General features: G+C 44.7%; 1 protein-coding gene across 2 annotated transcripts in view; it reads right to left on the reverse strand.

Annotated features, from left to right (window-relative positions):
- Positions 1-23,151, reverse strand: part of TMEM41B (transmembrane protein 41B) — a 36,513-nt gene extending 13,362 nt beyond the window's left edge. Inside the window, exons 1-3 of one of the 2 annotated variants that reach the window (XM_003254924.4) lie at positions 22,713-23,151; positions 7,762-7,879; positions 3,452-3,580 (exon numbers count right to left, since the gene is read on the reverse strand). In XM_003254924.4, the coding sequence (XP_003254972.1) occupies positions 3,452-3,580; positions 7,762-7,879; positions 22,713-22,833 (368 nt within the window). In that variant the 5' untranslated portion in view covers positions 22,834-23,151. The remainder of the gene's footprint in view (positions 1-3,451; positions 3,581-7,761; positions 7,880-22,712) is intronic. The other variant, XM_030829385.1, reaches the window with a different exon arrangement.
- Positions 23,152-24,040: the final 889 nt, after the last annotated feature.

The following is a 24,040-nucleotide window of genomic DNA, read 5'->3' on the forward strand; positions in this document are numbered from 1 at the left end:
TAAATGTACAAAATATGTACTATGCATTAGTATTAATAATCTAAAACGTTTCCACATATTTAAATATTTTACAACATTATTATTACTAACAATATGATTACTAAAAACAGTTTTAAAATTTTTGGCTAGGCCTGGTGACTCACACCTGTAATCCCAGCACCTTGGGAGGCTGAAGTGGGAGGATCGCTTGAGTCCAGGAGTTCCAGTTCAAGACCAGCCTGGGCAACATGATGAAATCCCATCGCTACAAAAAAATACATGAAGAGACGGGATTTCTTCATGTTGGTCAGGCTGGTCTTGAACTCCCAACCTCCGGTGATCAGCCTGCCTCGGTCTCCCAAAGTGCTGGGATTACAGGCGTGAGCCACCACACCCAGCCCTGATAATACTATTCTTAATTTTTGAGAAACTGCCATACTATTTTCCATAGTAGCTGCATCATTTTGCATTCCCACCAACAGTGCTCAAAGGTTCCAATTTCTCCACATCCTTGCCAACACTTGTTATTTTATTTCATAGTAGCCATCCTAATAAGTGTGAGGTTGCTTTTGATTCTTAAGATTCGTGCTATTCTTTTTTTCATTTTGATTTTGTAATTATGCAAAACATTTACTTGGTTCTAAAGTCAAACCTACGTTAAGAAAAGTTTCAGTCCTACCATTTTATCTCTCTCCCTACAGGTAAACATTTTTACTGGCTTATTTATTTGAGATACAGTCTCACTCTCTCACCTAGAGTGGAGTGTAGTGGTGTAATGCTTCGCTGTGGCCTCAACCTCCCTGGGCTCAGGTGATCTTCCCACCTCAGCCTCCCAAGTAGCTAGGATTACAGGCATGTACCAAGACACCCGGCTAATTTTTGTATTTCTCGTAGAAACAGGGTCTAGCTACGTTGCCCAAGCCAGTCTTGAACCACTGGCCTCAAGCAATCCTCCTGCTTAAGCCTCCCAAAGTGCTGGGATTACAGGAATGAGCCACTACACCCGGCCAATTAGTTTTTTTAGAAAAATATAACAAGATACTTATGTATATGAGTGTACTCATATTATCCCCTTCTTCGATAAAACATAGCATATTTGTGTACTATTTTGCCCTTTGTTCTTTCACTTATCTGTATATTGTGAGTTAATACCTCAACAACATATGGATACTTCTGATTCTTATTTATTTTTTATTTTTATTTATTTATTTATTTTTGAGACAGAGTCTCACTGTCGCCCAGGCTGGAGTGCAATGGCACGATCTCGGCTCACTGCAGGCTCTGCCCCCCAGGGTTCACACCATTCTCCTGCCTCAGCCTCCCGAGTAGCTGGGACTACAGGCGCCCGCCACCTCGCCCAGCTAATTTTTTGTATTTTTAGTAGAGACGGGGTTTCACTGTGTTAGCCAGGATGGTCTCGATCTCCTGACCTCATGATCCACCCGCCTCGGCCTCCCAAAGTGCTGGGATTACAGGCGTGAGCCACCGCGCCCGGCCTATTTTTGTTATTTTTTTTGGGGGGGAGATGGAATCTTGCTCTGTCACCAAGGCTGGAGTGCAGTGGCACGATCTCGGCTCACTGCAACCTCCACCTCCTGGGCTCAGGTGATCCTCCTGCCTCAGCCTCCCGAGTAGTTGGGATTATAGGCGCGCATCACCAGGCCCAGCTAATTTTTGTATTTTTAGTAGAGACGGCGTTTCACTATGTTGGCCAGGCTGGTCTGAACTCCTGACCTCATGTGACTCGCCTGCCTCAGCCTCCCAAAGTGCTGGTGTTACAGGCATGAGCCACCATACCTGGCTACTTCTGATTCTTTTTAAATAGCTATATAATATCCCAGTGTTGTCAGGCGTGGCGGCTCATGACTGAAATCCCAGCACTTTGGGAGGCTGAGGAGCTCAGGAGTTCAACACCAGCCAGACAACATAGCAAAACCTGGCTTCTACAAAAAAATCGAAAAATTAACTGGGTGTGCCTGTGGTTCCAGCTACTTGGGAGGCTGAGGTGGGAGGACCACTTGAGGCCAGGAGGCTGAGGCTGCAGTGAGCCATGAGCATGCCACTGCACTCCAGCCTGGGTGACAGGGCGAGAACCTGTCTCAAAAAAAAAAAAAAAAAAAAAAAGCCAGGCACAGTGGCTCTCACCTGTAATCCCAGCACTTTGGGAGGCCAAGGTGAGCAGATCACCTGAGGTCAGGGGTTCGAGATCACCCTGGCCAATATGGTGAAACCCCATCTCCACTGAAAATACAAAAATTAGCCAAGCATGGTGGCAGGCGCCTGTAATCCCAGCTACCTGGGATGCTGAGACTGGAGAATTGCTTGAACCTAGGAGGTGGAGGTTGCAGTGACTGGAGACTGTGCCTCCAGCCTGTGTGACAAGAGGAAAACTCCATCTCAAAAAAAAAAAAAAAAAGTTGGCTTAAAAAGGATGATTACACAGGCCAGGCGCGGTGGCTCATGCCTATAATCCCAGCACTTTGGGAGGCCGAGGCAGGCAGATCACAAGGTCAGGAGATCGAGACCATCCTGGCTAACACAGTGAAACCCCGTCTCTACTAAAAATACAAAAAATTAGCCGGGCAAGGTGGCGGGCACCTGTAGTCCCAGCTACTCGGGAGGCTGAGGCAGGAGAATGGCGTGAACCCCCAGGGGGTGGAGCCTGCAGTGAGCCGAGATCGCGCCATTGCACTCCAGCCTGGGCGACAGCGAGACTCTGTCTCAAAAAAAAAAAAAAAAAAGGATGATTACTTTTATAACATCAAGAGGTAAATTACGTCTTTCATTAACTGAGAAGATCTGGAAAACAGTTTGGATAAGAATAAATGATATTAACAAATCAGAAATGAAAATTAAACTCCACAATTTGCAAAATTAAGCACCCATAGCATAAGCAGTTTGAAATGAAGCTATTTTCCCGACTAGTTAAAATGTAATATATTTCTATACAATATATATTAAAAATTGTAACAAACATTCATTCCTTTGAATAAGTATCTTAAGAATTTACAAAAGAAACAAGGCAAGAAAAAAACATGAACATAGGAGATTCATAATACATATCTATAAAAATTAACAACAAATTATACCTCCAAACCTAAGAGAACAATTATAAAAATACTATGGTGACTAGTAATTCAAAATAATTATATAAACTAATGTCAGTTAATGAATACAATTATTAATCAAACCCATAAAATAAACATCTTAATAATATGCAGTAAAGGAAAATGATAAGTTAAAAAAGCAGAATACAAAAGAACTTGTAATAAATATTCAGACATAAAAACAATTAGTTCAGGAAATAGGATTAAAGTGATAATTTTTTCCATTTTAATTTTTCAATTATTTAATATTGTTACACTGCAATAACAAATTTTAAAAGGAAAATGCTTATGTATAAATGAAGAGCAGACCTTTTACACTTTTTCTTGAACAAAATTAGAAAACATTTTTTCAGTTAAAAGGATACAAAATATATGTAGCAAAATAAGCTACAAGTACTTGAACATAAAAGGTGTCCTTGTATTTGGATAAAACTTTTCCTAGAGCCTTGGCATCATCCATATCTCTGGGAACCTTCATATTCACTCTTTCTTCTCTAAAGAAATAAAGTGAAAAATTTTAGAACAGAATTTTGCCAATATCAAAGTCAAGTTCACAACATGAAGTTTTATCCAAAATGATTTGATGCCTTGATCTGTTAAGTCTAAATCAGCAATTTTTAAGTTTAAAAGTTTATAATTTTTTCTTTTGTTTTGAGACAGAGTCTTGCTCTGTTGCCCAGGCTGCAGTGCAGTGGTGGAATCTCAGTTCACTGCAATCTATGCCTCCCAGGTACAAACGATTCTCCTGCGTCAGCCTTCTGAGAAGCCGGGATCACAGGCGTGCACCACCATGCCCAGCTAACTTTTGTATTTTTAGTAGAGAGGGAGTTTCACCATGTTGCCAGGCTGGTCTCAAACTCCTGTGCTCAAGTGATCCTCCTGCCTCGGCCTCCCAAAGTGCTGGTATTACAGGAGTGAGCCACCGCACCTGGCCTATAAATTATTATTAATTTCGTTTTATTTTCATTATTTTTTTTGACACAGAGTCTCACTCTGTTGCCCAGGCAAGAGTGCATTGGCGCCATCTCGGCTCAGTGCAACCTCCACCTCCTGGGTTCAGGTGAGTTTCCTGCCTCAGCCTCCCAAGTAGCTGGGATTACAGGCACTTCCCACCATGCCTGGCTAATTTTTGTATTTTTAGTAGAGACGGGGTTTCACCATGTTGGCCAGGCTGGTCTCAAACTCCTGACCTCAGGTAATCCGCCCGCCTTGGCCTCCCAACGTGCTGGGATTACAGGAGTGAGCCACCGTGCCCGGCTATAAATTATTTTTTAATACTTTAATATACTTTCATGAGACAGGTAATTTTTTCTTTTTAATGTCTCAGCAGAATCAGAGAGGTAATTTATATATGAAGGTTCTGGATGACGCAAACCAAAGGTTAAAGGCATTTGTTCCAACACTGAAACAAATTTTAACTTGAATACAAGAAATGAACCACTGGCCAGGAACATGGTGGCTCACGCCTGTAATCCCAGCACTTTGGGAAGCCGAGGCGGGTGGATCGCCTGACGTGAGGAGTTCGAGACCAGCCTGGCAAACATGTTGAAACCCCGTCTCTACTAAAAATATAAAAATTAGCTAGGCGTGGTGGTGCACACCTGTAATCCCAGCTACTCGGGAGGCTGGGGCAGGAGAATCACTTGAACCCGGGAGGCGGAGGTTGCAGCCAGCCTCCCGCCTGGGCAACAGAGTGAGACTCTGTCTCAAAAAAAAAAAAAAAAAAAAAAAAAAAAGAGAAAAAGAACCACTGATGTTAGTATATTAAAAACATTTAACATCATTTTGGGTAATCCTGATGATAAACTAAATAATAATTTACAATGAAAATTAAGTAAAAATGTAACAAATGCGCAGTTCAAAATTTTCTTGAATATCACAGATCAAAGTCCACAAAATACTGCAAGTTTTCCATTACTTTTACTCTATATTTGGCACTTTGTTTGGAACTGAATGATTTCTTGCTTAGGAAAGCCTCGAATAATCACCTTTGTGTTTCATGCATATCATGATCATTTCTGTTTTTTGTTTGTTCTATAGGCAGGATCCCATGCTCTGTCACCCAGGCTGGATAGAGTGCAAAGGCACTATCATAGCTCAATATTACCTCCATCTCCTAGGTTCAAGTGATCCTCCCACCTCAGCCTACTGAGTAGCTGGGACTGCAGGCACATGCCACTATGCTCTGCTAGTTTTTTGTTTGTTTGTTTGTTTGTTTTTTTTTTAGACAGAGTCCCGCTCTGTTGCCCAGGTTGGAGTGCAGTGGCACGATCTCGGCTCACTGCAAGCTCCGCCTCCCGGGTTCACGCCATTCTCCTGCCTTGGCCTCCCAAGTAGCTGGGACTACAGGTGCCCACCACCACGCCTAGCTAATTTTTTTTAATTAATTTTAATTTTAATTTAATTAATTTTAATTTTCAGTAGAGATGGGGTTTCACCATGTTAGTCAGTCTGGTCTCGAACTCCTGACCTAAGATGATCCACCCACCTCGGCCTCCCAAAGTACTGGGATTACAGGCATGAGCCACCTTGCCAGGCCGCTCTGCTAATTTTAAAATTTTTTATAGGCCGGGCGCAGTGGCTCAGGCCTGTAATCCCAGCACTTTGGGAGGCTGAGGTGGGTGGATCACGAGGTCAGAAGTTCAAGACCAGCCTGGGCAGTACGGTGAAACCCCATCTCTACTAAAAACACAAAAATTAGCTGGGCATGGTGGCAAACACCTACAGTCCCAGCTACTTGGGAGGCTGAGGCAGGAGAATCGCTTGAACTGGGAGGTGGGGGCTGCAGTGAGTCGAGATTGCACCACGGCACTCCAGCCTGGGCGACAGAGTGAGACTCTGTCTCAAAAAAAAATAAATAAATAGAAGTTTTTTATACAGATGGGGTCTCGCTATGTGACCCAGGCTGTTCTCAAACTCCTAGATTCAAGTGATCCTCTCAAAGTGCTGGGACTAAAGGCATGAGTCCTCATTTGTTTACATGATAAAAAAAATTTAACTGACCTATGGCTGGGAACAGTGGCTCACACCTGTAATCCCAGCACCCACCGTCTCTACAAAAAACTAAAAAACTAGCAGAGCATGGTGGTGCATGCCTGTACTCCTACCTACTCGGGAAACTGAGGCAGGGGATTGTTTCAGCCCAGGAGGTTGAGGCTGCAGTGAGCCATAATTGTGCCACTACACTTCAGCCTGGGTAACAGAGCAACATCCTGCCTCAAAAGAGGTGTGAGCCCCTCTTTCTCAAGTCCAGTAAGATACCCAGTAAACTAAAGGTTCCTACTTATGAAATTCATAAAACTAAAAAGACTCTAGGCTGGACACGGTGGCTCATGCCTGTAATCCCAGCACTTTGGGAGGTCAAGGTAGGCAGATCATATGAGGCCAGGAGTTCAAGACCAGCCTGGCCAACATGGCAAAACCGCATCTCTACTAAAAATACAAAAATTAGCTGGGTGTGGTGGCACACACCTGTAATTCCAGCTACTCGGGAGACTGAGGCAGGAGAATCACTTGAACCTGGGAGGTGGAGGTTGCAGTGAGCTGAGATGGCACCACTGCACTCCAGCCTGGGCAACAATCTCAAAACTCAGTCTCAAAAAAAAAAAAAAAAAAGGGGGGGGGGGGGCTGGGCACAGTGGCTCACGCCTGTAATCCTAGTACTTTGGGAGGCCAAGGTGGGCAGATCACTTGAGGCCAGGAGTTTGGGATACAAAAATTAGCCAGCCGTGGTGGCACACACCTATAATCCCAACTACTCAGGGGACTGAGGCACAAAAATCCTTCAACTCAGGAGAGAAGGCAGAGATCGCAGTAAGCCAAAATCAATACCACTTACTCCGGCCTGGGCGATAGAGTGAAACTATCTCAAATGAAGAAAAAAAAAAAAAAGAAAAAGAATTGTGAATGAAGGCAATTTGGAGAAAACATGACCTTCCTGACACTTTGAAATCACATTTCATAGTTCTCCATTACCACATCAGGCTGGCCCTGGTTGAAAGTCTAACTACATCTTAGTAGTCCTTCATATAATCTATGATTATACCAGGGTGGTATTACTAGGGTTAATAGCTCTGGGATATTTTGCCCTTCTAAAATATATTTCCAGGCTGGGCACAGTGGCTCAAGCCTATAATCCCAGCACTTTGGGAGGCCGAGGCAGGTGGATCACCTGAGGTCAGGAGTTCGAGACCAGCCTGGCCAACATGGTGAAACCCCATCTCTACTAAAAATTAAAAAATTAGCTGGATGTGGTGGCCCACCCCTATAATCCCAGCTACGAGAGTCTGAGGCAGGAGAACTGCTTGAACCTGGGGGGCAGGGCTTACAGTGAGCTGAGATCATGCCACTGCATTCCAGCCTGGGTGACAGGGCGAGACTCTGTCTCAAAAAAAACTGTGTGTGTATATATATATATATATATGTATGTATGTGTGTGTGTGTATATAAATATATTAAATATATATATACACACACACACATATATATGTATGTATTTCCACATGGGTTTTGCCGTGTTGCCCAGGCTGGTCTCGCACTCCTGGACTCAACTAATCCACCCACCTCGGCCTCCCAAAGTGTTGAGATTACAGGGGTCAGCTACTGCACTTGGCCTTGATCCACTTTCATCTTATAAATATCTATACATTTTCAGTTTATCTCTCAGTATACTTACTCACTAAGCTGAGGAAAATTTTTATATACCAAAAACATAACAAAAGCTGCAGATAAGAAAATGGACACCAATATAAGGAGTGACATTCTTGCTGATCCAGCTTCTGCCCAGGACTTTTCTGGAAGAAAAAAGAAGGTATCATTAAGATAAATATAAAGGAAGACATGCCAGCAAGTAATTTTTGTAAATGCTTTCTTTCCAGAAAATGGTGCACGCTTTTGCCTAAAACGATGTGACATCAAATTTAAGCACTGGGCCAGGCACGGTGGCTCACGCCTGTAATCCCAGCACTTTGGGAAGCCGAGGCAGGTAGATCACTTGAGGTTGGGAGTTCGAGACCAACCTGACCAACATGGAGAAACTCCGTCTCTACTAAAAATACAAAATTAGCTGGGCATGGTGGTGCATGCCTGTAATCCCAGCTATTCCGGAGGCTGAGGCAGGAGAATTGCTTAAATTTGGGAGGTGGAGGTTGCGGTGAGTGGAGATAGAGCCATTGCACTCCAGCCTGGGCAACAAGAGCAAAACTTCGTCTAAAAAAATAATAACAATAATTAATTAAATTTAACCACTGTACAGTACTTGAAGTTTATTAACTGGATATATTACTTTGGGGGGATATATCCATTTTAGAAGTATGAAAAAGCAGAACACTTGGCCGGGCACGGTGGCTCACGCTTGTAATCCCAGCACTTTGGGAGGCCAAGGCGAGCGGATCACGAGGTCAGGAGATCGAGACCACGGTGAAACCCCGTCTCTACTAAAAATACAAAAAAATTAGCCGGGCGTGGTGGCGGGTGCCTGTAGTCCCAGCTACTCGGAGAGGCTGAGGCAGGAGAATGGCGTGAACCCGGGAGGCGGAGCTTGCAGTGAGCCGAGACTGCGCCGCTGCACTCCAGCCTGGGCGACAGAGCGAGACTCCGTCTCAAAAAAAAAAAAAAAAAAAAAAAAAAAAGAAAAAGCAGAACACCAGACTCTGTAACACTGGCTTATTGATAAGCCAAAGGGGAAAAAAGAACATTGTTCTAAATGCTCTAAATTTTATCACATACCGCCAATTTCATATTTCTATACTGGGAGCCAACAGCATAGACAAAATGGCCCCTTTGGAAAAATGAGGTAATTTGGCAATTACTTCAACTGTTTTAAGAACATAAATATTCACAAATGCAACTGGAGAAAAGTTGTACTTTCTCTTTGTACCAAATGCATCGGAATATAAACTTGAATCTCAAATGTTTTGGGTACCTCTGCAACTCCAACAATGGGAGAGTATTTGTAGTCCCTCAAAAGGTAATCTCAGTATTAGCTTAAAAAATTACATGAACAAGGCCAGGCGTGGTGGATCACGCCTGTAATCCCAGCACTTTCGGAGGCCGAGGCGGGCAGATCACCTGAGGTCAGGAGTTCAAGACCAGCCTGGCTAACATGGTGAAACCCCCATCTCTACTAAATCCCAAAGTGCTGGGATTATAGGCGTAAGCGAACGTGCCCAGTCTCCAAAGCATTTTAATATCTACTTATAATTAACCTGTAATTTCTGTTGAAATAAGAACTGCTTAGGTTAGTGCTTTGATAACACTAAATATAAATTATTCTTAACTATTCATTAAATTTAACAAGTTTTCTATAAAGTTTTAGTTATGTGAAAAACTAAATAATCTTTTCCTACTTTCAGTAATCTAAACAATCTAACTTCCCAACTAGTCCCTATTATTCTTTTTCTTTTTTTTTTTTTTTTTTTTTTTTTTTTTGAGACAGAGTCTCGCTCTGTCGCCCAGGCTGGAGTGCAGTGGCACAATCTTGGCTCACTACGAGCTCCGCCTCCCAGGTTCACGCCATTCTCCTGCCTCAGCCTCTCCGAGTAGCTGGGACTACAGGCGCCCGCCACCACGCCCAGCTAATTTTTTGTATTTTTTAGTAGAGACGGGGTTTCACCGTGGTCTCGATCTCCTGACCTCATGATCCGCCCACCTCGGCCTCCCAAAGTGCTGGGATTACAAGCGTGAGCCACCGCACCCGGCCTTTTTTTTTTTTTTTTTTGAGATGGAGTCTTGCTCTGTGGCCCAGCTTCTGTCACCCAGCCTGGAGTGCAGTGACACGATCTCAGCTCACTGCAACCTCTGCCTCCCAGGTTGAAGCCATCCTCCCATCTCAGCCTCTGGAGTAGCTGGGATTACAGGCACGTGCCACGAGGACCAACTAATTTTTGTATTTTTAGTAGAAACGGAGTTTCTCCATGTTGGTCAGGCTGGTCTCGAACTCCTGACCTCAGGTGATCTGCTCACCTTGGCCTCCCAAAGTGTTAGGATTACAGGCGTGAGCCACCGCGCCCGGCCTCCAACCAGTCCCTATTATTCTAACTTTGTTATGTTTCATCTTAATCTCAAAAAGGAGATTTGCTCAACTCTTACTTCTAAAATTTATTGCAGGAAGGAAGAGGGTCATAATATGGTACAAAAGGTACCTTCTCATGGAACAATAAACCAAGCATGCCTGTCTCTTAGTACTCTAGTTCATTAACCCACAGACATATTGATATGTATGCTTTTTTGGAGCACAGAGAATTAAAAACACACTTTAAACATATCAGGTAGGTCAAACATGAAAAGGTCTCTTCAGAATCTTGTAATAACAAATGCCTAACTGTCCATCACATTTATGCTCTGATTATTATCTAATTCAATACATATCTTGAGGCCTCCTGTTATATTGACTCAAATTCTCTAAAAAAAGAAAGCATAATCAGCAAAAAGTAGCAAAAGCATCAGGGTGTACTAAATCCAATTGAATAAAAAATGTTGTTTTGGTTTATAAATATAAACCCTATTTATTTATTTATTTATTATTTATTTACTTTTATGAGATGGTGTCTCATTCTGTTGCCCAGGCTGGAGTGCAGTGGTGAAATCATAGCTCACTGCAGCCTTCAACTCTTGGGAGTTGAACGCCTTCAGCTTCAATCCTCCTGCCTCAGCCTCCTGACTGCTGGGACCACAGGTGTTTGTGACCATGTCTGGTTAATTAATTTTTTTTTTTTTTTTTTTGAGATGGAGTCTCACTCTGTCACCAGGCTGGAGTGCAGTGGCGTGATCTTGGCTCACTACAACCTCCGCTTCCTGGGTTCAAGCAATTTTCCTGCCTCAGCCTCCCAAGTAGCTGGGACTACAGGCACACGCCACCATGCCCAGATAATTTTTGTATTTTTAGTAGAGATGGGGTTTCACCATGTTGGCCAGGATGGTCTTGATCTCTTAACCTCGTGATCTGTCCCCCTTGGCCTCCCAAAGTGCTGGAATTACAGGCGTGAGCCACCACGCCCAGCAATTTTTTGGTTTTGGATTTAGAGACCAGGTCTCACTATTTTGCCCAGGCTGGTCTTGAACTCCTGGCTTCAAGCAATCCTCCTGCCTCAGCCTCCCAAAGTGCTGGGATTACTGGTATGAGCCATTGAACCGGGCTAGAAAACCTATTTAAACACAAACCGTTTTCACAAGGCTAAAATAGTTATTTTTCTATTTTATTGAATAAAAAGCTATTCAATAAAGTAGGTAAAGAATGAGGGTAATATATACATATATATATATGTATTGAGTTTTCTATAGGTTGACATCAAAACAAAGACACATTATACACGAAAGTAGTGTATTTTTTTCAGGATGTCCATTATGATAATTTATAATTATAGGCCAGGTGTCGTGGCTCACTCCTGTAATCACAGCACTTTGGAAGGCCAAGGTGGGCAGGTTGCCTGAGGTCAAGAGTTCGAGACCAGCCTAGCCAACTTGGTGAAACCCTGTCTCTACTAAAAATATAAAAAATTAGTCGGGCATGGTGGCACGCCCCTGTAGTCCCAGCTACTGGGGAGGCTAAGGCACAAGAATTGCTGGAACCCAGGAGGTGGAGGTTGTGGTGAGCCAAAGTTGCGCCATTGCACTCCAGCCTGGGCGACAGATATTAATTATGGATGAATTATAGATATTTAACTGTTTTGGAGATACACTTCACATTATACACTTCTTAAAGGTATGCTACTTTTAAATCCAACTAACTTGCCCCAGCCCAGTTTTAACTTACTTTCCTACTAGAATCAGGTCCAGAGTATAAGAAAAACTAACAAAAATAATTTAATATTATGAGCATCTTTTAAAACCTTCAAAACCACTAATAATTTTTTTTTCTTTTTAGTAGACGGAGTCTTGCTCCGTTGCCCAGCCTAGAGGGCAGTGGCATGATCTCGGGTCACTGCAACCTCCGCCTCCTGGGTTCAAGCAATTCTCTTGTCTCAGCCTCCGGAGTAGCTGGGATTACAGGCGCCTGCCACCACACCCAGCTAACTTTTTTGTATTTTTAGTAGAGACGGGTTTTCACCATGTTGTTCAGCCTGGTCTCGAACTCCTGACCTCAGATGATCCACCCGCCTCGGCCTCCCAAAGTGCTGGGATTACAGGCATGAGCCACCGCACCAGGGCATTAATAAATTTTTTATCCTGAAGATACCTGCATACATAAGAATGACTTTTAAGAAAAAATGACAGATCTTTCCCCCTTTCTTAGAAATTATCTTTAGAACTTCTATCCAAGCTATGTACTTAAATATAGTTGTGCTTAGGACTGTCCGCTAAACATCTATTCGGCACTAAATGTTTTGTTCACTCTGTGCTCCTAAGAAGCTGATGCTACCATTAGCTAGCTAGACATTCCCCTTCTCCCGACAAGGAAGAGTAGAGTTAAAAGGGGCATAGAGTTTATAGGAAAGCAAGATCGCTGGGCTGAGTGAAGGCAAGATTCATGGACTTTGTGGAAATTTTGTTGAAGATTAAAAGATGGAAAAAGGGGCCAGGTGCAGTGGCTCACGCCTGTAATCCCAGCAGTTTGGGAGGCTAAGACAGGTGGATCACCTGAGGTTGGGAGATTGAGACCAGCCTGGCTGACATGGTGGTCAGCACCTGTAATCTCAGCTACTTGGGAGGCTGAGACAGGAGAATCGCTTGAACCCGTGAGGCAGAGGTTACAGTAAGCAGGAATCGCACCATTGCACTCCAGCCTGGGCAACAAGAGTGAAACTCGCTCTCAAAAAGGAAAAAAAAGATGGGAAAAGAGTCAGCTTTTTGTTTGTTTGTTTTGAGATGGAGTCTCACTCTGTTGCCCAGGCTGGAGTGCAGTGACGCAATCTTGGCTCACTGCAACCTCCACCTCCCAGGTTCAGGCAATTCTCCTGCCTCAGCCTCCCGAGTAACTGGGACTATAGGCTCCCGCCATCATGCCTGGCTAATTTTTGTATGTTTAGTATAGACAGGGTTTCACCATATTGGCCAGGCTAGTCTCGAACTCCTGACCTCAGGCAATCCTTCCGCCTCAGCCTCCCAAAGAGCTGGGACTACAGGCATGAGCCACTGTGCCCGGCCTAGAGTCAGCCTTCTATCCTGTACTGTATGCAGCTAAATATTTTAAAAGACTTAGGTAGGTAATATTTAGTCTTTTTTTCTTTTTTTTTGAAACAGGGTCTCACTCCGTCAACCAGGCTAGAGTGCAATGGTGCAATCACAGCCCCCTGCAGCCTGGATCTCCAAGGCTCAAGATATCGTCTTACCTCAGCCTCCCAAGTAGCTGAGATTACAGGCGTGCATCACGCCCAGCTAATTTTTGTATTTTATAGAGACAGGGTCCCACTATGCTATGTTGCCCAGGCTGATCTCAAATTCCTGGGCTCAAGCAATCCTCCTGCCTCACCCTCCCAAAGTGCTGGGATTACATGTGTGGGCCATCACACCCAGCCTAATGTACTCCTCTTAGGTTAAAAATTAAATCAGGCTTTTAGTATGCTAACTCTAAAACTACAATATTTTTCTTTCTTTACATAATGAATTCGCCAGTCCTAAAGTAAGGAATAAGATGAATGAAAGGAGTCAAGTGTTTAACTGGACTAAAGAACATTAACTACCCTGAGTTTTCCTTGAGTAGACATGTCTCTAATCACTACCTGTCTTATAACAATTGAATGATGAAATATATAGACATTTGAACAAAATTAACATCTAGGTTTAACTTGATAGATATTTTCTGGCCAGGCGCGGTGGCTCACGCCTATGATCCCAACACTTTGGAAGGCCGAGGTGGGCGGATCACAAGGTCAGGAGATCGAGACCAATCTGGCTAACAGTGAAACCCCGTCTCTACCAAAAATACAAAAAATTAGCCAGGCATGGTGGCGGATGCCTGTAGTCCCAGCTATTCGGGAGACTTAGGCAGGAGAATGGCATGAACCCAGGAGGCCGAGCTTGCAGTGAGTGGAGATCACGCCACTGCACTCCAGCCTGGGCAACAGAGCAAGACTCTGTCTCAAAAAAACAAACAAAAAAAATCCTTGATATTTTCCTCACTCTCTAAAATTAGGCAAACTTTCTCAAGCATTGTATTCTTTAGTAACACAAGAAAACAACTGATGAGGATGCAATAAAGCCTAGTGACATTCCACTTTGAGGTTCTCCTTTCACACAAACTGGTAAACAGAGAATGCTGGCAATTATAATTCAACAATCCTTGGGTATAATTACAAACCCAGAGTTTAGTTTAGAGTTCTAAACATAGATTAAAAAGTCATAAATCTTGTTTTTATAGGTCTACGTCTAAATTTATAGTATACACATTTATAATGTGCCTTCTTATGGCCACATTACACGCATGGGCCTTTTAGCATTTACAGCTACTCACACCAGCACTTTCCTTTTTTTTTTTTTTTTTTTTTGAGACGCAGTCCCGTTTTATCACCCAGGCTGGAGTGCAGTGGTGTGATCGCGGCTCACTGCAACCTCCACCACCTGGGTTCAAGCCATTCTCCTGCCTCAGCCTCCCAAGCAACTGGGATTACAGGCATGGGCCACCACCCCCAGCTAATTTTTGTATTTTTAGTAGACAGGGGGTTTCACCATGTTGGCCAGGCTGGTCTTGAACCCCTGACCTCAGGTGATCCACCCACCTCGATCTCCCAAAGTGCTAGGATTACAGGCGGGAGCCACCACGCCCAGCCAGTACTCTGTATTTAGTAACCTCCAAAGCTTCCACCATACTAATTCCCAGTCTGAATTACCCCATTATACGCTTTGCCAACCTCCTCCCAGGCCAAAGGTACTGTTAAAGAAAGCCAGAATTGGCCGGGCACGGTGGCTCACGCCTGTAATCCCAGCACTTTGAGAGGTCGAGGCGGGCGGATCACGAGGTCAGGAGATCGAGACCATCCTGGCTAACACGGTGAAACCCCGTCTTTACTAAAAAAATACAAAAAAATTAGCCGGGCACAGTGGCGGGCGCCTGTAGTCCCAGCTACTCAGCATGCTGAGGCAGGAGATCGGCATGAACCCAGGAGGCAGAGCTTGCAGTGAGCCGAGATGGCGCCACTGAACTCTGGCCTGGGCAACAGAGCGAGACTCCATCTCAAAAAAAAAAAAAAAAGAAAGCCAGAATCACACTCTTGGCCTACAAGACGTTCGACATGTTTTTCTAACTTCAATTACGGATATCACTGGCAAACAGTAATTCTTTTATAGCACTCCCCAAAAGAGCTATTTCAAGTCACTTTAAGCCTTTGATTTTACCTTCCTTTACAAATTGCAACCAATGATACTGCCTCCTACTTTAATGAGCACCCCAATCTCTCCCTCAAGATTTGCTCACAAAATTATCTTCCCTTGCCCCTTTCCCTTCATCTTATCATTAAATATCAACACACTTCCTTCTATATCTTGCTCTCTGAATTCTGTCTTCTCCATATACCCAACATCTTCAATTTTTCCCTCTTACAAGTACCTTTAACTTCTAATATGCATAAATCCATCCTGAAAAATAATTTAATGTCCCTCTAGTAGCTCCTTAATTCTCTTACTACTTTTATAACAAAACTTTTGAAAAGCAAAATATTCCTATGTCTACGAGATCTTAGGAATGACTCATACTGGTCATCTAGTCCATTAGTTTTCAGTATTCAGCGTTTTCTAGATATACTTGATCCCACCACGAACAAAGGAAAAAAAATCCATTTATCCTAAGGACATAAGCTTACAGGCCAACAAGTCTCTTAAGGTCACAAGAATCCACTTTAATACTATCAGAAATAAACTTTATTTCAAAGGTCTTAAACCATTAAAAAAATTAATTGAAAATGGTATTAATATCAAGTATAAATTTAAACAGCTGAAGTATCATAAAATAAAATCTTTTTTTTTTTTTTGAGATGGAGTTTCACTCTTGTTGCCCAAGCTGGAGTGCAATGGCATGATCTCAGCTTACCACAACCTCCGCCTCCCAGGTTCAAGCAATTCTCCTGCCTTAGCCTCCGAAGTAGCTGGGATTACAGGCATGCGCCACCACACCCAGCTAATTTTGTATTTTTAGCAAAGATGGGGTTTCCCCATGTTGGTCAGGCTGGTCTCAGACTCCTGACCTCAGGTGATCCGCCTGCCTCAGCCTCCCAAAGTGCTAGGATTACAGGTATGAGCCACTGTGCCCAGCCAATAAAATATTTTTTTTTTTTTTGAGTCTCGCTCTGTCACCCAGGCTGGAGTGCAGTGGCGCAATCTCAGCTCACTGCAAGCTCTGCCTCCCAGGTTCACGCCATTCTCCTGCCTCAGCCTCCCAAGTAGCTGGGACTACAGGCACCCGCCACCTCTCCTGGCTAATTTTTTGTATTTTTAGAGAGACGGGGTTTCACCGTGGTCTCGGATCTCCTCACCTCGTGATCCGCCCACCTCGGCCTCCCAAAGTGCTGGGATTACAGGCGTGAGCCACCACGCACGGCCTTAAAATCATTTTTTAAACACACACAGAGGCCAGACACAGTGGCTCATGCGTGTAATCCCAGCACTTTGGGAGGCCGAGGTGGATGGATCACTTGAAGTCAGGAGTTCCAGACCACCCTGGCCAACATGGCAAAACCCTCTACTAAAAATACAAAAATTAGTTGGGCGTGGTGGTATGCACCTGTAATCCCAGCTACTTGGGAGGCTGAGGCATGAGAATCACTTGAACCTGGGAGACGGGGGTTGCAGTGAGCTAAGATCAAGCCACTGCGCTACAGCCTGGGCAACAGAGCAAGACACCGCACCCGGCCAACCTTGGACATTTTAAATCAACAAATCATTAAGATGGAGAACTTGCTAAATAGAATATTCCATTCCTTGCGTTTTTCTTCCGTGAGCTTACTTCTTCCATTTTCTCCCTTCTGTTGGACTCTTCATTCTCTTCCTTCCATGCCAGCCTGGACTCCAAGTATCATCTGAACTAGCACCTTTGACTGAAATCCTTATTCTTTCCTTACAGCCATGTAACCAAAAATCAGTAATACAAATTCACTTTCTTCATTCCTACATCACAATGGTTTAGCACAAATACAGAAAAATCACTAAGTGATCCATCACAGAAATCCATGTCATTGGGAAAACTGATTTAGCTCTATTCCTACTCTTTCTTCTACATGTAGAATATGAATCAGGCTGAGCCAATCAGGTTACTCTGATGACCTACTGACAATAATGATAGGTTCAGGGAAAAGCATCTGATCTGAGGCAATCTAATCAGTGAATAGCAAGACTTCATCTGTAATACTAGGACAAAGATTCTCAAAATTAACATGCAAGCATTTAGCTTACCTGAAGCTTCAAGGGGAACCAAACTTAAGGTTAAGCTGACATCCAATAAGCAAATCAAGATATGAAAAATCTGATCCTGGCCGGGCATGGTGGCTAACACCTATAATCCCAGCACTTTGGGAGGCCGAGGCGGGTGAATTACTGGAGGTCAGGAGTTCAAGACCAGCCTGGCCAACACGGAGATACCCCATCTCTACTAAAAATACAAAATTAGCTGGGCGTGGTGGCGTGTGCCTGTAATCCCGGCTACTCGGGAGGCTGAGGCAGGAGAATTGCTTGAATCTGGGAGGTGGAGGTTGTGGTGAGCCAAGATTGCACCATTGCACTCCAGCCTGGGCAAAAAGAGTGAAACTCCACCTCAAAAACACAAAAAAAAGAAAGAAAAATCTGATCCTGAAGATGCTGAGCAACTGGCTCCAGCCTGATGCCACCAAATCCTACTCATCACTTGATTTATTTACATGGACCAATAAACTCCCTTTCAGCAAGGGTTCCAGTGGGTTTTCTGTCGACCAAAAAAATTCTGATACATAATACCTGGGTTGAGACTGACATCAACAAATCATACTAATGCTTTGGTTGATATTCAGCTGCCAAGTCTAGTCTTAGATTTCATCTACAGTAATCAGAGCTTCCTTCTTTCTGTAAGCCAGTACTTTGCTCATAGTAGACCCTGAGGAGTATTTGTTGAACAAATAGCAAGGCAAGATCTAGACCAGGGATCTGGATTATCCAAGTTAGAACAATATTGTCAGCCGGGCGTGGTGGCTTACGCCTGTAATCCCAGCACTTTTGGGAGGCTGAGGCAGGTGGATCATGAGGTCGGGAGATCGAGACCATCCTGGCTAACATGGTGAAACCCCATCTCCACTAAAAATACAAAAAATTAGCCGGGCGTGGTGGCAGGCGCCTGTAGTCCCAGCTACTTGGGAGGCTGAGGCAGGAGAATGGCATGAACCCCGGAGGGGGAGCTTGCAGTGAGCTGAGATCGCACCACTGCACTCCAGCCTGGGTAACAGAGCAAGACTCCGTCTCCAAAAAAAAAAAAGAACAATATTGTCCTCTAGAAGCAATAAAACCAACTTTGAGACAGTGTTTTTCAATCTTTTTTTGATTGTGTTCCAAGTAATGTATTATTATTATTTTTTTTTTGAGATGGAGTCTCGCTCTATCACCCAGGCTGGAGTGCAGTGGCGCTATCTCAGCTCACTGCAACCTCCACCTCCCAGGTTCAAGTGATTCTCCTACTTGTAATCCCAAGTAGCTGGGATTACAGGTGTGCGCCACCATGCCCAGCTAATTTTTGTATTTGTAGTAGAGACAGGGCTTCTTCATGTTAGTCAGGCTGGTCTTGAACTCCTGACCTGATGTTCCACCCGCCTCGGCCTCCCAAAGTGCTGGGATTATAGGCATGAGCCACCATGTCAGCCTAAGTACACAAAATCTATATAACTCAAGAAAAGATTTAAAAAAAACAACAACAGCATTTAATCCCAAAGCACTGATATTTTCTCTTCTATTCCATTTTTTAAAAATGCTTATTTTTTATTAGGCATCAAATTGATTTCACACCCCTCACAAGGGTCATGACTTATATATTGAAAAACATGGCCGGGCGTGGTGGCTCATGAGGTCAGGAGATCAAGACCACGGTGAAACCTCGTCTCTACTAAAAATACAACAAAATTAGCCGGGCGTGGTGGTGGGCGCCTGTAGTCCCAGCTACTCGGAGAGGCTGAGGCAGGAGAATGGCGTGAACCCGGGAGGCGGAGCTTGCAGTGAGCCGAGATCGCACCACTGCACTCCAGCCTGGGTGACAAAGCGAGACTCCGTCTCAAAAAAAAAAAAAAAAGAAAAACATAGTCCAGCTCTCTTAAGTTAAAATGGAGAACTTGCTAGTAAATACATAGGTACATAGGTCGGGGCAAACACCACCAAAAAAGAGTTATATACTCTGGTCCAGCCATCTTCAAACCGATTAGGTTAAAAGCCTTTTTTTTTTTTTTTTTAAACCAGGAGAAATAACTTTATTTGGACTGAGAGCTGGAGAATGAGAATAGGACCTGACATAGCATACTGGGCTAAGGAGGAGAGGTAAGGTTCCAAAACAGCAGTCAAAGCTCATCGACCAAACAGACTCTACTCCCAGCAACCTTGCAGTTAGTGCAACCAACAAAAGGCCTGCTGGGGAATGTATTTTCCACTAAATTCCCCAAGTATGCCAACATTACAAAAAAGATAGAGGTTTTTCGTCATAATTAAATTTCCACAATCCTCCCCAATCACGAGGATTATAAGCAGAAGTAAAAAATCACATTTTACAGATCTCAAACTTGTCTTCAACATTAGTTCATCATCTTCAAAAAACAGCTCCCCTGCTAAACTCATTAGCTATATGATCTATCCAAGCTATATCCTCTTCCCATTTTCCCTATCCACTCAGGGATCAACAGCAGGGTGAAGCTCAGGCGGGGGTAGGGGGTGGGGAGCAAAAGGGCTACTTTCCCCCAGTACAACATGGCATCTGAAGCTTGATAGGAGAGCAGAACTGGTGAGACTTGAGGGAAGGATCCAGGACGTGTATTCAGTCAGAATCACTGCTAAAAGAGGAGGAGGAATGCTTGCTATGCTTGTGCATCTTTTTATGAGCTTTCTTCATTTTCTTCTGTATCTTCTTGTCCACTATCACTGCTGGTCCGACCATGCTAGGAGTCAAGGGATTCACAGGAGGCATTCCAGGAGCAGACGGTGGGTATGGAGGAGGGTAGGGACCCGAGGATTGGCATCCTGTATACCCTGGCTGTGGCACAGGATGAGGGGGCCAACCTGGGGGGAAAGCTGAGTTGCCCTGCGGAGCTCCTGGGGGAGGAGGACAGGGGCCTGGGGGAAAGGGTGGGTTGATAGGTGGTGAGTGGGCAGGATTGGAACCTCCAGGGCACCCAATGTTGGGTGGATATGGATTTGGCCCTGGCTGCCTGGCACTGGGATTCCACATGTTTAGGTGTGTCCTCCAGCCTTTCCACCGCTGCCTGGGCTTGATGCATTCTCAAGAGCTTCTTAACTAGTTTCACCTCCTGTCTGCTCTCTCATCTTCATCATGCAAAAATTAGACTTTCCGTGTTACCTCTGCCTTACTCAAGTAGTCAAAGTGGTCCACAGTCTACTAGGCTTAGCTCTGAGACTAGAGGCCAGAGTAATGGCAAGGAATCCACTAAATGTACCAAACATTGCAGATAGCGTGTAAAACAGTTCAAACATACATATGATGACAACTACTTATTTGTCAAAGTTACATGTGTGTCACTTAATAGAATACAAATTCATTCCCAAGTATCATGGAATTTACAGGAACATTCTGACACATCCTGAACAGGCCAACCTCATCGCCTACTACCACCCAACAGAAACCCTCTGCTCCTGACAAGTTAATCTCCTTACCTACACACATAAAAGTTTCACACTAACCTTCAACCCTACTAGTCTCTTTCTCCTAGCCTGGAATACCCTTCCCTTCTCTCTACTTATCCAAACCTTACTTATCTGGCAAAGCACAATGGCTCATGCCTGTAATTCCAGCACTTGGGGAGGCCAAGGCAGGAAGACGCTTGAGCCCAGGACTTCAAGACACCCTGGCCCCTTCTCTACAAAAAAAAAAAAATAATTAGCTGGGCATGGTGGCAGACACCTGTAGTCCCAGCTACTTGACGGGGCTGAGGTGGGAAGATCGCATGAGCCCAGGTAGCTGAGGCTGCAGCAAGCTATGATCATGCCACTGCACTCCAGCATAGATGACACAGCAAGGCCCTGTCTCAAGCCACTAAAAACAGGCCTTACTTCACCATGAAGTGAAGGCACGCCTTCACATCTCTTCCCTGTCTTCCTATAGATTTGTGATCTATAGATGTTACGGGACAGCATCATAAGAATAACTGTGTTGAATGTTTTGTTGTAATAAGATAAAAAAGAGCACTTTGGAAGTTTCAAGGTTTTATTTTTTGAATAGCTTTAGGTAAAAGTCATGAATAATACAACTGGCTGCTACCTCAAATGAGATGTCAATTTTTAGGGATGCCCTATCTGGAAAACACTTTTTCAGGAAACCCAGACCTTGGAATATTGTCACCCTCAGTAGTAGAGTCTTCAAAACAATCTTTCTTTTATTCAGAGCTGATTTATACATTAACAACGATTCATTTCTGAGTTTTTGAAGTTATATGAAGTTACCTGGCTCCAGCGTATGTAAGCTGGAAAAATACCCAAATACATAAGGCTGACAGAGCCAAATTAGACTGTTGGAGACATTTTAAATTATTCGAAAATACATTAACATTTTCTACTACACACTCTTAGAAGTTCTCCTTAGCCATCACTGGTGGTGGAACACACCTGTGTGAGCTACAGACAAACTTGTTAGGATCACTTCAGGTTTATCAGCTTTAAAATCATTTAAAGAACAATTCCAGGCCAACACGGAATCAAAGTATTTAGTTTCTACGTACAGTTTTTTCCTTAAAACAATATTTAAAGCCGTGAGATTCTGCAATTATAGAGGCAGTAGGAATAAAGAGAATACAAAAACCAAAAAAAAGCCGTGAGAAATGTCAGGATGATGTAGTGGGGAAATAAACTTTAGAATGAGTGACCTTAGCTGTAACTAAGTAACTGCTAATATTTATTTAGCCCCCACTTCATATCCAAGCATTACTCTAAATCTTTTAAGTGAATTATTTCGTTTAACCCACGCACCATCTATTAAGTAGATATTATTATCCCCATTTCACAGTTCAGACACTGAGCTTTTTTTGAAAGTTACCAAGTCCAAGGGTTACAAGTAAACAGGGCAGGGACTCAAACCCAGGTGTACTGCCACCTGGAAGTATTAAGTCCCTGCTCCTAACTACTATTTCATTGATCTGAATTTATGACTTTATAAGTCATATACCCACCCTGGGCCTCAGTTTCTTCATCTGTAAAAACAACGCAACGAATGCTACAGTACAGCTCCTTCCAGCTCTGCCTAGCGTCGTTATCATCAACCTTACAATCTACCTGAGCGTCAACAAGCCAGTGTCATCCCTTCTTTTAAGTGAATTCTACTCAAACAGCATTTACAACGCACCTACTAGGCGTCTGGCCTTGTGCTGCGCGAGCGCCCAAGCCCAACTCCCCCACGGTCTCGGCTCCCGCCGCGGCGCCAGCAGGCCCCCTCTTTCCCCCCAACTCTCCGAGACCAGCGGTGGTCCTTTTCCCCTCCCGATACACAGAAGCCTCAGGCCACCCCCGGCTCTGCTCCCCGGGCCCACTCACCCTTCTGGTGGTCTCCGCTGCCAGGCACCGCGGGACCCCGCGTCCCCGCTGCCCCGTCCCCCACGGGGGTCGTGTGGTGAGCACCCATCTGCGATCGTTCGGGGACTCTGCCTTTCGCCATGGCTGCTGCAAGGTGAAGGGAGCGGTGCGGTGCCGCGCCCCCTAAACAACAAAACTCTGTCGCAGGCTCCTTACTACGCCGAAGTGCCACAGCCAGAGCCACTTCCGGCGCGACCTCCTCACCCGAGACGACCTTAGCCCAGCGAGCACAGCAACGCCCTGCAAACACCGGCAGCGCCCACCACAGGCTAAACCCCGCCCCGTGCCGCCCCCGAGTCTCGCGCGCTCGCGCCGGCCCAGTAACCGCGAGACAAGTCAGGGTCCTGGACCGCCCCCTTCAGTGCCCCGCCCCGCCCGCGAGAAAGAGGGCGCCGGGGCGGGAGCATGCGGAGTCGCGGCACCCGAGTCACGCGGCTCCGACTCGCTGGCCCTGGCGTCTAAAGCGTAGCCTTAATTACCCGGAAGTGCGGTCCCAGGGACTTCAAACCTTTTGTCCAGGCCACCGGAAGTGCCTGTGATTAGTCGGCATTTCGCGGCTGAGGCTGATTCAACCCATTACGTCAGTTCCGTAGCTGCTGTCTTCAATTTGGAGGCGCCAGAGTGCTTGGTCTAAAGATGGTGGGAAATACAAAGGTTGAGCAAAACCTACCTGAATTTCAGGAAACTAAGGCTCAGAGAGGGCTAAGTACAACCTGTGAAGATCACAGGATGGCAAAAATGGGCTTAGAATCCAGGTTGTCCTGTTCCCGAAGCTAACGGTTTTGCATTAGCTGCTGCCCCTTACTACTAAACCCAAGTCAGCTCTACATTTAGCTTATCCGTAGGCTAAGCGGAAACATGCCTTTTCCACAGGTACTTTTTCTGCTTCTACCCCTCAGAGCACATTCCGCTTACTCACCGTGGTTACCTCTTGAAAGCAACTTGGAGGCCGGTCGCGGTGGCTCACGCCTGTAATCCCAGCACTTTGGGAGGCCAAGGCGGGCGGATCGTTTGAGGCCAGGAGTGTGAGGCCAGACTGGCCAAAATGGTGAGATGAGACCCCGTCTCTGCTAAAAATACAAAAATTAGCTGGACATGGTGGCTTGTAATCCCAACTACTCGAGAGCCTGAGTCAGGAGAATCGCTTGAACCCCGGAGGCTGAGGTTGCGGTGAGAAATTGCACCGCTGCACTCCAGCATAGACGACAAAGCAAGACTCCGTTCCCCCCCCCAAAAAAAAAATCATGATTGTTTCTATTCAGTAATTACATTTCTAGGAAATTATTCCA

Source organism: Nomascus leucogenys, chromosome 15, assembly GCF_006542625.1.
Source record: "Nomascus leucogenys isolate Asia chromosome 15, Asia_NLE_v1, whole genome shotgun sequence".
Classification (NCBI taxonomy): domain Eukaryota; kingdom Metazoa; phylum Chordata; class Mammalia; order Primates; family Hylobatidae; genus Nomascus; species Nomascus leucogenys.